The following is a 12,317-nucleotide window of genomic DNA, read 5'->3' on the forward strand; positions in this document are numbered from 1 at the left end:
CCGCTTTTGAACATTTTAAGGTGGATTATCGATACAATTTTGTTCACCTATTTACGCGGACTCATACTCAACACGTTGAAAGGATGTCAGGTTCCACAAAGTGGAGGAACAAGCAACAAAGTGGGACAAGCCGCCATCATTTGGATACCTATTTAGCTGAATTTTATTTGGCGGAAAAAACAGGAAACGCCTTTCGATGCTGTTTTGAAAGCTATTTCCCGCCACTTTCCTCACCATTAACTTCAACGTTTTCTTTTAACCAGTTTTAAGCAAGTTAATTTTAATTTGTTAATTCGTATTTAGTATATAGTTTATATACATATATATATATACACGTTTATTTATAATATGTATATATTTATATATATATTCGGGATTTTTGGTTTTTAAGTTTTTATTGCTTTATAATTAGGGCTTTTATTTTTAAAAGAATTTATAATCATAAACCAAAAAACACCAATGAAGATTTTTATCGGCAAATGTTACCAAGGTAGTCGTCATAGCACGTAAGTACCCATTCTTTTTTTTTTGGTCCACATGTTCTTCTGTAAGTATTTTCTTTAGTAACACTCTAAAATCGAATGCAGAATTTATTCCATACTTCCTACTAGAGCGTAAAAGTTTCTTTATATAATAAGTCCTGAAAAAAGATACAGAACAAGAGTTAAAATTCCTTACTTTTATTTTCGTAATTTTAAATTTCTGAAACACTTTCACTGCCCATCATCACTTTGCACTAGCACATAGTTCATTAATTGCAGTTCATCTGTATTAAACATACTCAGTTTTAAAAATATCTGTAACGCTAGTTCTGAGATATGGAGATATTTACCGGTCAGTTAGCTGTTCGTATTATTGTTCGCTCGTTATCACTCATCTTATCCTTTTTTATGCTATGATTATTTAAGAGAATTTAAATGTAAGATGCTCAGTTGGTTACATGCGAACACATCGCAGACGAAAATGTAGCGGAGATGATAGTGCAAAGGGAAAACATCGTCGTAAAAAACATCATAGGAGAAAAAAAAACATTGCAGTTTTAAAATATCCTAGTAAAACATAAAGCCCCAATACATAATCGCAAACATATATTTTGAGAAAAGTTTTAAATGTCTTATCATGTGAAATATTATTCCCCTGGACACATGTAGTACAATGTAAAATTCAAATCCCAGCGACTGGCCTAGCTGTACCAGAAGTTTCGTAATTTTAAACATGTGTAACGTGAATATGAGGCAGTTTCCTTAGATAGACCTCCATTAAGTCATCGTTCCTCTTAGGGAGATAGGCCTCTTCAGTGGCAGAGTGGTTAAGACCACTGAATACTAGTAATAATGTGCTTTGTCATAATCTATATAATCAATCTCCCCCTGAAACTTTCGCGTCTTTAAATAAATTTTTATTTGCATATGAATTGAGCAATAGATTTAGTTTTTGTTCATTGGAAATATTTCTTTATTATCATCAAAGCGTAGATTGGTTGAAAGCCTTTTTCTTTAGGGTAGAGCAAACGGATGCTACTTGCCTAAGTCGCTGGAGGCTCTTGTTAATGGATAACGGCCCCGTTACTTGGCATTCTGGCATAATTTGAGTTGTAGACTCGAAATATAGAAAAAATTGGTATGTTATTTCAGAAAAGTCCGATTTTGTGTCAAAAAACCTATGTTAGAATAGTGCTATATAAAAATCTAATATATATCCTAAGGCAGGAAAAACGCAGTTTGAATTTTCTCAATCGGCCCAATAGAACGGGAGATATAGCACTGTCCTTTTTTTTTTTTTTTTTTTTTTTTTGAGCAGTGTTCATTTGGAATTAGTAACACTGAATATGGGGGTCCATTGAAATGGCTATCTCAAGCACCTGACTTAAATCCACTAGATTTTCCTCTCCAGGAGTTTTGAAAAACAAAGTTTGTTGTACAGACCTGCTTATGCAATATATTGTGGAAATAATAAAACTACTGCTCAATGAATAATCACATTAAAAAGTATATATGAAAATAATTATTAAGACAGTGCATTGGGGGCCATGATTTTTCAAAGTTTTCCTAAGTTAACCACATATTTTTGTTTGTAGAAAAACGTTTCTACCAAGAAAGCAGCAGTGGAAAGGGAGCAACCAATTAAATGGAATGACTAAATAATTTGACTATTTTTTTTTCAAATGGCCGGACACTTGTTCCTCAAGTATGTGTAATGGCCATTTGTCATTTAGCTGTCTCATCAAAGAGGTGTCCAGGGTGCATTATAGGAGGTGGAACAATATTACACCTTCATAAAGGACCTACATATCAACCAAGTTTTTCTCATGACTTGAATTTGGAGTAGCAGTTAGCTAACAATGGACAGCCACTCTGCTAAAAATTATACTGACCAGGGTGGCTTCATAAGACTACAGGAAATTGAAAACAAAGTTGAATAGTGCCCATTCTTATAACAAATTCAGTTCTTGTGAAAGCAGAATTGTAGAAGCATGTTTCTTATGCATATTTTTAGAATGTAAATAGAACCAAAAAACTGGCCACCCAGGGTGTTCAATCGATTAAACACCACCTTTGTGAGGCAACCAATATAAGTGTTGAGAACTCGCATGATGTCAGAGTTTTGAGTGGATCCACTTATATTTATACAACATTTATTAGACATGCATAATTTCTTTGTTTCTTTGAATTTTGATATAAATTTTGCTCTGTGTAAAGTTACCCTGGGAAAGTAGTTCAGTATATCTAATATCTTTTAAATTATGGTACTTTTAATTAAAAGCATTTGCATTTTTTTAGTATAAAAATATTTATTACTCAATAGCCTCAGAGAATAAACAGGTACAAAGCACTTTGCTATAAAGAAGTTATAATAAAGTGCACAATCAAGTCACGTCTCACAAATTATGGAAGGCATTAAATTAAAATATAGCTATTTGTCTTCAGCATTATTTCTAAGCTAGGTTGTAAACTGTTGAAGTATATACTATTTCAAAATGTACTTTGTTAATGGCCTGGTTTGCACTTAGTGTTACTTGCTGTATTCACAAAAGACAATTTAAAAAACATTTGCTTAAAAAGTAATTGTACCCGTCTGTGCGTTCTGGTTATTTATGGAATTCTAGATCAGTAGTGAATTTCAAAGCACTTACATTTTCATTGTAAAGGATTGGAAGTTGATCACAGTTTTCAGCAGTTGTATTCATATCAGTTCTTTAGGGTCTTCACTGGCATGGACAAATTCTGCTTGATTTGTTGATAATGCAATTGATCTTTGAAGTTGGCATGACAGAAAGACAGTTTCACCAACATAGTTTATAATAATTCCAATAATTAAACACTGAGTGTTAATGTCTTCAGCAGTGGCGGTATAGTAATTGCCTTCAAATTAGATCATTGTTCCTTTGATGAGAGAGACCATGTTTAGCATTACACAGATACTTAATGTTAAATCTGTAATTCTGTCATCATACTATCATTGTACTTCTTGGCAACACTCTTGTAATCTCATGTTTATAATCTATGAATGGGTTTCAGTGGAGTATGTCCCTGTGATTTTGTTATTTTTATTACACTTTAAGCTTAAATGAATTTATTTAAACTAGTACAGTTTATAGATCCACTTTAGTGCAAAATAACAATTTATTGAACGAATGTCTTTCCATTGTATTCTCAGTTTAGAATTCAGGAAACAGAAGTTAGAATGCCTAGTATAAATGTGCCATCTATATACAAATTCAACGAACAAAATTATTCACAATGCAGATTGGAAATTACTTGTGCTCTCAAGGCAAAAGGAGCATTTTATATCACCAACAGAATTATGTTTAAGCCAGAAATTGATGAAGTGGCAATAGCAGAATGGGAAAAAGATGTTGCAATTGCAATATGTACAGTATTGTCTCCAATGGAACTTTCACAAGTCATGTTTATTGAGAATTGTTCTTTATCAAATGTAATGCATAAAAAAATTGGACTTCGTCCTGAAATTGAAATATAACTTTAACGAAATGTTGATGCTCGACAAATTTTATCAGTTGAAAGTGGAATGCAGTGAAACAGTAGTGCAGTACATTGCAGAAATTGAAAATCGTGCTCATCAGATCAAGGACTCTGGCGAAAATATCAGTGATGCAACTATAATTACAAAAATTTCAGGAACATACCTCTGAAATGTAGAAATTTCAGATAAACCTGGTTATCTTATGTTAGTGATAGCAAGCAAAACTGATCTAATCTGACTGCAAGATTCATCAATGAAGAAACTGCTTTACCACAATCAGGGAAAAGGGAGTCTGCATTTTTTGCTTCTAATCACAGTAAATTTAAGCAAAAAAAAAAAAAAAAAAAAAAAAAAAAAAAAAAAGCAATACACATGAGATTCAGGAAGCAAGAATATATTTAAAACTAATAATGGAAGTGTATATAAAAACCCAAACTAAGATGCTATATCTGCTGCAAAAAAGGACATTATGCTCAAGAATGTCATTTTAAGCAATGTGGAAAAGAAACTGGTGTTTCAGAAACTATTACACCAAATTAAGTGCTGCATTTAGCAACAAAAAAGAGAAAACTATAAAAAGAAGTGGTGACCAGCAGATTTTAGACAGTGGTGTATTTGTTTATATGACCTGCAATCATCTCAGGTACTTTGACAGCTTTACTGAGAAAAATGAAAATGAAATTATCCATCATGTCAACAATGTAGAATTAAATGGCAAGAAGGAGAATTATGCAGTGTTCTCTGTATTCCAGATTTAAAGAACAATCTTTGCAGGTGTTATTACAGGTAAAGGTATGCAGGTAATAAAAATGCAAGGCCATGCTAACAAATATAACTGTGTAGATGAGTTAGTTGACTCAGCTGTATACATTCTGCAAACAACTTGTATCACATGCTTTTTAAAACTACAGTTTCTCCTGAAGCAAACATTTCTCATAAGGATAATCTAAGAATGAGATATAAAAGAAAAGGGCACATAAAAATGAGATATAAAAGAAAAGGGCACATAGACGTGAAAACTATATGAACTGAGTTATAAACAACTAACTGGAAAGCAAGATGTCTCAAACAAAGATGAATTCTTTTGGAGGCTGCCAGTACAGTAAACAAGATGGATTGACATTTAGTTAGAAGGAGTATAAGGTTACTGAATGAGCAATTTTAATACAGAATGACATTTGTGATCCTATGTCCACATAGTCAGTAGGTGGAGCATATTATTTCATATTAATGAAATATGATTACTGTGGCTTTAGAATAGTTTCTTTCCTTAGATGCAAATTTGTTAAATGCACTCATATAATTAAATAATGTCAATTCTCTTTAGATTGTTACTAAATCATGAGTTTTAAATAATGATGCAATTATTATTTCAAAAGTAATTACTGTATATACTTAACCTTTATTATTAATTAAAATGAAATGCATGTCAATTTCAAAATTCTCAAATGCCCAAAGCCTTTTTTAGGTCTGATCTGTTATCACATACATGTAGACACAACAAAAGGAAAGTTCATACCTTAGTCACAGAAAATTTACTATCGTTATCTCTTACATACGAATCATACATTGGCACCGATTATAATAATGTTTTTGCTGTTGCAAAATCATTTGTCATTTTCATGAAATAATTTCTGTGAATTCTATTAAATTGTTTATTTTATAATTGGTGCTGATATTTGTGATCTAATAAATTTAAGTGTCATTTCCTGAGGAAGTAATTTTTTAATTGTTGGACATAGCAAGGTGCTGATACCACATTTAATGCTTCAAGACATCTTATCTGAGTCTGTATTTTATCGTGCAAATTGCAAAATCCTTATAAATCAATCACAGTTTTCAATGGATACATGTTCAACAAATTACTCATGTGAGCATTAATAATAATGTCCTTCTTTCCAAAATGATCATATAAGATATTCATTAAAGTACAGTATTTTGTCAATAATGGAAATTTTCAAATGCAACTAGCAGCTGTTCCTTCAAATGTGCTTTAAAATAAGTAAATCTATCTGCTTTGTTAAATGTTTCAGTATTATGGATTAATGATTTAAAACTGTTCCAGAAATTAATCTCTTCACTCACTAATGGCTACATAGACTATGGGAATTGAAAGTTTTGGTAATTTTAGCATTTGGTGCATCTTTAATATTTTGCTGAGTGTTCACTTCCTTTACCAAAACTGCAAAGATCAAGTCATCTTTAAGTTCTTTAGTACATTAAATCTAAATATTCCTAATGTATTTTCTCATTATGTTTTTCTATAATTTTATTTTCATTTTCAAATCCATGTATACTTAAAACTGGTTCTAATTCGGATTCAGTTTTTATTCTGGCTCTGATTTGACACCCGAAAGTGGTTTGGTTGAAGTGTTGATTAAGAAGGTGTTCTAACAATTCTTCAAACTCAGCACATACTTGTGATTTATCTAATTCATACTAGGTTTTCTTAAATAGTTTTGTAATGAGATTGAGACAGTTTTCTTTTTCTAATTTATGTACTTTTATCTCTGCTGATTTTCTTTAATTTAAATATATATATGCAAAATGTATGTTTCAGGAACAAGAATTATCTTTCGCTTTGAAAACAAATTTTTTTCCTTGCTGAATACTTCAAGAAAACAAGAATCAAAAATCAACTTACTTCTGTACATTCGAATGTAGATATTTCGTATTCTGTAATTTTTTTTAAGATCACATTAGTATTGCTGATGCGTACCAGACAATTGTTTTGTCTTCTATCTATATTCTTATATCAAATAAATACTTACCTTTGTTGTAGATCATCAATCTGTGATTCCCAATAAGTGGTATTTAGCATCCACTTCTGAGATTTTATGAACAGTCTTCTATGTTCTTGTTGTGAGTCACAGATAGAATGTACTCTATCATCATGCTTTATACTTTTAATGCAGCAATTTTTTAATGGAGTTATATACATATACGTAACTAATCACATGCTCGAAGATAATTTTTTTTAACATATTGCCATTTACATTTGCATTGCACCCACTCATGCTTTTTTAATATATTCCCATTGCATTTGCATTGCACCCACTCATGCTTCTGACACTACACCCGCTGATGGTAGCTTTCTTTCTGGGCCATCTTTTAACAGAGTAGAGGCATTTTTAATTAAAAGCATCTGCATTATAATTAGAATATAAACATTTATTACTTAGTAATTACAACTCCTAAAAGTAAAAAGTTATGTACAACACAACTGTAAGAAGTTGTATATGTACTACACCATCAACTCAGTTTCAAATTATAATTTAGCTTATTTCAATAATTTTTCAGTGTTGGACATTAGGAACAGTTCATCTTCCAGGGCAATTTCATATTTCACAATAATGCTATGAGTTTTAGAATCGGGCCTGATTTGGAAGTTTTCTAAAATGCTGATCATCATGACTTTAATGATAAATATGTGCACATTAAAAAGGGGGAACATACTATATAGCATTTGGTTCATATAATTAGGTTTGAATATAAAAATTTGTTTCACAAAATGTTTTTTTAAAATTTACCAAATGCTAGTTTATGAATTCTTTGTGTTTATGACTTGTAGTTATAAAGAATCTAGGATGATTAAGAACTTGTGGAACAGGAAATGCTAAATGCTGGCTTTGGTTGGATGTTAGCCATGTTTATTTTTTGGGGATTATATATTTCATTACAACTTTATCTTCATGAGTATCTGGTGTATAATATTACCAAAAGTATATGTGTAATTGTTATTAATTACCAGAAAGTTATATTGCTTAATACTAGTCATTGTGTAAATTCAAAGGTGCTTGTAAGAGCAACAATTAGGAACATTTTCATGTGTAAAGTGACTTGTTTATTGCATGCTTTTACCTAAAGTATTATGTGAGAAACATGTTAAATGGATTCAATTGTTTATAAAATTCTTCTGTTGTAACATGCAAGCATTAATATTATGTGCAATCCATTTTTGTCCTTAATAGGGAAAGAAATTGTAAGAAGCTACACTCCTGTTCTTCCGTCGCTTGATAGGACTCCAAAGCATGCAGATGGACGTCACATAGTTCTTATGATAAAAATATATCCAACTGGAACTTTGACCCCAGTAATTGATAAATGTTTGAAAGGTAAGTTGTGTTTTTAAGCATAAGTAAAGTAATTAAAATAATTACTGTGTTTTCTGAAGAAATATGAAAGAGGGATATATGCTCAGATAATTTCATTATTATTAAAAAGTTATACATAATTGATAGCCAGATTTTTATCTGGAAAACAGTCTTTCATATATCTGCATTAGTTTCATCAACTAGTCATTCTGTACATTTTAATCCCTTAATTAATCAGTCACATTTGCTTTGCGCTTCAGATTGATGAGAGTATTCTTATTGGTTTAATTTTGAGCAATATTTTTGGAACAGTAGTTGTCTCCTACATTGTAGGAAAGGTTTATCTGCAGTCCTTCATACAGCTGCTGTCATTGAATTTTGGAAACAGAAAATGTTGTACGTGGACTTGAAGTTGGATAGTTAACCACAGCCATGCAGAAAATATTTGTCGTCAATCAATGTAATACAGGGGGATCATGGATAATATGTGTTGCCTCGTGACAATGTCACAACTGCAACCCACTGCGGGATTTTTTACTTGTTAAATTCTTTTTTGGCTTACTGCTTCCACATTAGCATCACTGTTGGAGCATTATGTTCAGTGTAAACAGAAGTGTTGCAGGGCAATACCCCCCTTGAAGCTGATAAGTCATCCTTATTGGAACTATAATATGTTTATATTGTACCCTTAAAATCGATAAAGCGTAGACTCTCTTGTATGACAGTTTCCATCTGGCTAATGGTATTGCATTACTTGGCAGGCTTCTCAGTATCTTTATATGGCTCTTACAACTGTTTAGAGGTTACTACTGAGCAGAAGCATGTGCATTCTGTTTGCATTTACAATAAATTTTATTCTATTATGCTTCACAGTGTTGTATTTTTGCTGTTGTAACTGTAAGTGTTAAATGTGTTTATACCTTGGGATCAATTGATTATCTACATTTAAATTAATTTTCCATTTATTTTTTTACACCACACTGGCAACAGTTGTCTTTTTGGTTTCTGAATAATTTTTCGAACTAAGTGTAGGAATACAAATATATTGATCGTTAGTTTGTAGAAGCACAAACATATTAAAAATTCTAATCATATTTAAATATTAATATTTCCATTAATTTATTTTCACACCCAGGAATAAAATCATCAGTAAAGTTTATAACTTCAAAATTCATTTGGCTGAACATAAAAAAGACACAACAATGGGCTTGAGTGTGCATATCCTTCAGAACAAAGTTTCTTGCCGCACAAAATCAGTTTTTGAAAAATATCAGGAACCTACTGAAAGATTATAAGGACTCCATATTGACATAATAGGGCCATTAACCCCATCAAATAGAAAATGTTTATTGCTTGACTTGCATAGATATATGTATAAATTGTGTTAAGTATATATGTTAGCATGTTGAGTATCATGTCAGCCATCTGTGGCTGACACTAGACTTTCCGTTTAAGCCCTGTCGACCGCCGCTGGCTGGCAGCGTGTAACATGATATATAACTATAAAATTTACATTGTTTTATGGAATTACAGAAAATTTATTTACAATTTACTTAATTTGATTCATTACATGACTAATGGATTTCATTGAAACACAGTAAACGTAAAAACGGTTCTCCATTACGGCCATTACAAAATGTGACAACTCTCTTAGTCTTTTTTTCTGGCCATTACTCCTGGCCCTACAATACCAGCACTTTTAAGCGGCGCGTGTGGCCTGAAGGGATTGCCTAAGAAATATGCAAGGTGCTCAATGTGTTAAATAACATACAGGCAGAAACCATCACAAAAGCTTTCTACAACAATTAGGTTTCAAAATTTTAAACATCCTGTAAAATAGTAAGAGATATTGAAGCGCAATATTAGTCTGAAATATTTGAGAACATGACGAGACTCTGGTTTCAAGCTTAATCATACAACAGCTTACCTACCATCCACAGTGCACTGGCAAAATAGAATGACTTCATAAGGTCACTCAGTGCAGTCCAGGCCCATAACTACCTAACCTGGACTAAAACTTACTGCCCTCTTAAGATTGCGATCTGCAATACAAGATACAAATTGTACAATAGCAGAAAGATTTATGAAGAACCTTTAAAACTACCTGATGAGTTCTTCACAGGAAATTCTATTCATATAACACCAGAAGCATTTGTAAGTGATCTTAAAAAACAAATGGAATTCATAATATCATCACATCATAAAAATTCACAAATTTTTCATTATAAGGACTTAAATATGCTCTCATATTTCTGAGAGTAGACAGAGTTAAAAAAGTCACTTGAACCTCCTTATGAAGGGCCATTTTTGGTGACTGAACAAAATCTAGAAGCCAGTGAGATGATTTTTATAATGTTCAGTATTAACAATTGTTTAACAGCTTCGTGATCTGGAGGCAAAATTGCAGGATTTCGAAAATCTAAAGAATCCTTCCTGAAAATGATGTTTGTTCTCAGGCTGAGAAACCCCTTGTTTTCAATATTATTAAGCTCGATTTCTTACTATTGTTTGCTGTAAAACCTTCATGTTTAATGACTTTCACAACTTGCTTCTTAGCTTCTTGGAAATCTTGACATTGTAATTTCACAGTTATATGTAAAGATTTCAGATTTCATCAATTAAAAATACATCTTTTGACCCAAGCTACCATCGTATCAATTTATGATAGTTAAAAAAATAATAATATTACCGTTTCCATTCAGTATGTGGAAGTCGTATTACATACTTCACAAATAGCTATTGATTCAAAGAGCAGGCAACTGATTGACTTATCAGATTCAAAATGACCCTTTTTCTATCTTGTGACATTGCATCTTCATTCCACGTTTGGCAACAAGCCAATCATTTTCACTCTGCTTGAGCCAAGTGGGTCCCTCCCACCATTTACTTTGTGACAGATGATTTGCTGAGCAACTTCTTGAGGGAGGATTGGCTGGATTCAGAACTCCAGAATTTTCCAATTTCCTTATTTTTTTACAGGGTTCTCACGAAAATTGTCCAAGTGTAATTTTTCTGAATCCTACTTGAAACCATGGTTGAGTCAGTCCAGGAGTATTGTTTAACATTATCCCATTGGAGATTTTCTATTACTACCTTATACATTCGATTCTGACCATTGCTGCAAGTCATTCTGTATGAGGAAAGGTAAAAGGTTTCGCTGGAGCCACCCTTCAATTTGCATCTAGAAGTTAGATGTGAACAGCGTCATAACTCTGCTTGATCAAATACAGCTGTGACATGTGCTTAGTTAATGGCATTGCAAAAAGTACGGATACTAATACCATTGATACAGCTTCAGTCTACTGAAAGACAAGGTTTGATGGCTACCTACTTTAGCTAATAAAGTTTCAAAAACCTTTCCAGAAACTCCTCCTTAGTTTCATCTTTGATTTTAGTATTCCTTGTGATTCCAGATTTTTAAATTTCTTGCAGCAACAGTTTTGGTAATAGTAAAACAGGACTCAGGAAGCCTGTGGAGTCGAACACTTTATGTGTGACTGAAAGAATATATCTTTTTGATATAGTTTCAAAATTATAATTTTCTCACCAATCCAAGTGCACTTTAAGCACATAATCTTTATGATTCCACACTAGTCCTTAGATGGATAAAAATTGATCTGGATCTGGGTCTCCTGTATATTGCCATCCTCTCAAATGAAATTTCTTGTCTGCCATTATATAATTGACATCATCAGTAAAAGGTTGGGTTTCACATTCCATATTCAAACTAGTTACCAGATTATCCAAAAGTCTCTTAGAAAGTTTGTTAATAATCTGCTTGTTGTATTTGTGATTTTTTGGATATTTCTATGGATGATCACGAAGCATACCTTCTAATAGAAAAGGGTTACTTTTACAGCAAATAGCACTCTTTTATGATGCGTAATCTTCAACGTAATTGTATCATAACTCTACCACAAAAAACAAAGGTGATCTTGATCTTCAGGTCTCGCACTAATTTGCTGAATAGCCTTTTCAATATCAGCAATAATGCCTAATCATGTTTCCTGAATCTCAAAAGAAGACAAAATCAATTCTGTCAAATTAGGTCCAGATTCTAAAAAGTAATTTAAAGAGGGAGAGTTAATCCGTCTGGCCGGTGCATGAAAATTGAATGTACTCGAATGGTCCCCTGTTGCTTTGTAATAGGTAATGTTCATGAGAGACAACCTTGTCCAGTACTTCTTCAGTGATTCATAGTGAAAGCCATTCCTTGAAAACCTTGTTATTTACTGGAAC

General features: G+C 32.3%; 1 protein-coding gene across 3 annotated transcripts in view; it reads left to right on the forward strand.

Annotated features, from left to right (window-relative positions):
* Positions 1-12,317, forward strand: part of LOC118196402 (cytochrome b5 reductase 4) — a 160,077-nt gene that overhangs the window by 77,938 nt on the left and 69,822 nt on the right. For all 3 annotated transcript variants that reach the window (XM_035367853.2, XM_035367854.2, XM_035367852.2), the window contains one exon: positions 7,956-8,099. In XM_035367853.2, the coding sequence (XP_035223744.1) occupies positions 7,956-8,099 (144 nt within the window). The remainder of the gene's footprint in view (positions 1-7,955; positions 8,100-12,317) is intronic.

This window comes from Stegodyphus dumicola, chromosome X2, assembly GCF_044657685.1.
Source record: "Stegodyphus dumicola isolate Sdum_Otavi_A_Nest chromosome X2, ASM4465768v1".
NCBI classification, from domain to species: Eukaryota; Metazoa; Arthropoda; class Arachnida; order Araneae; family Eresidae; genus Stegodyphus; species Stegodyphus dumicola.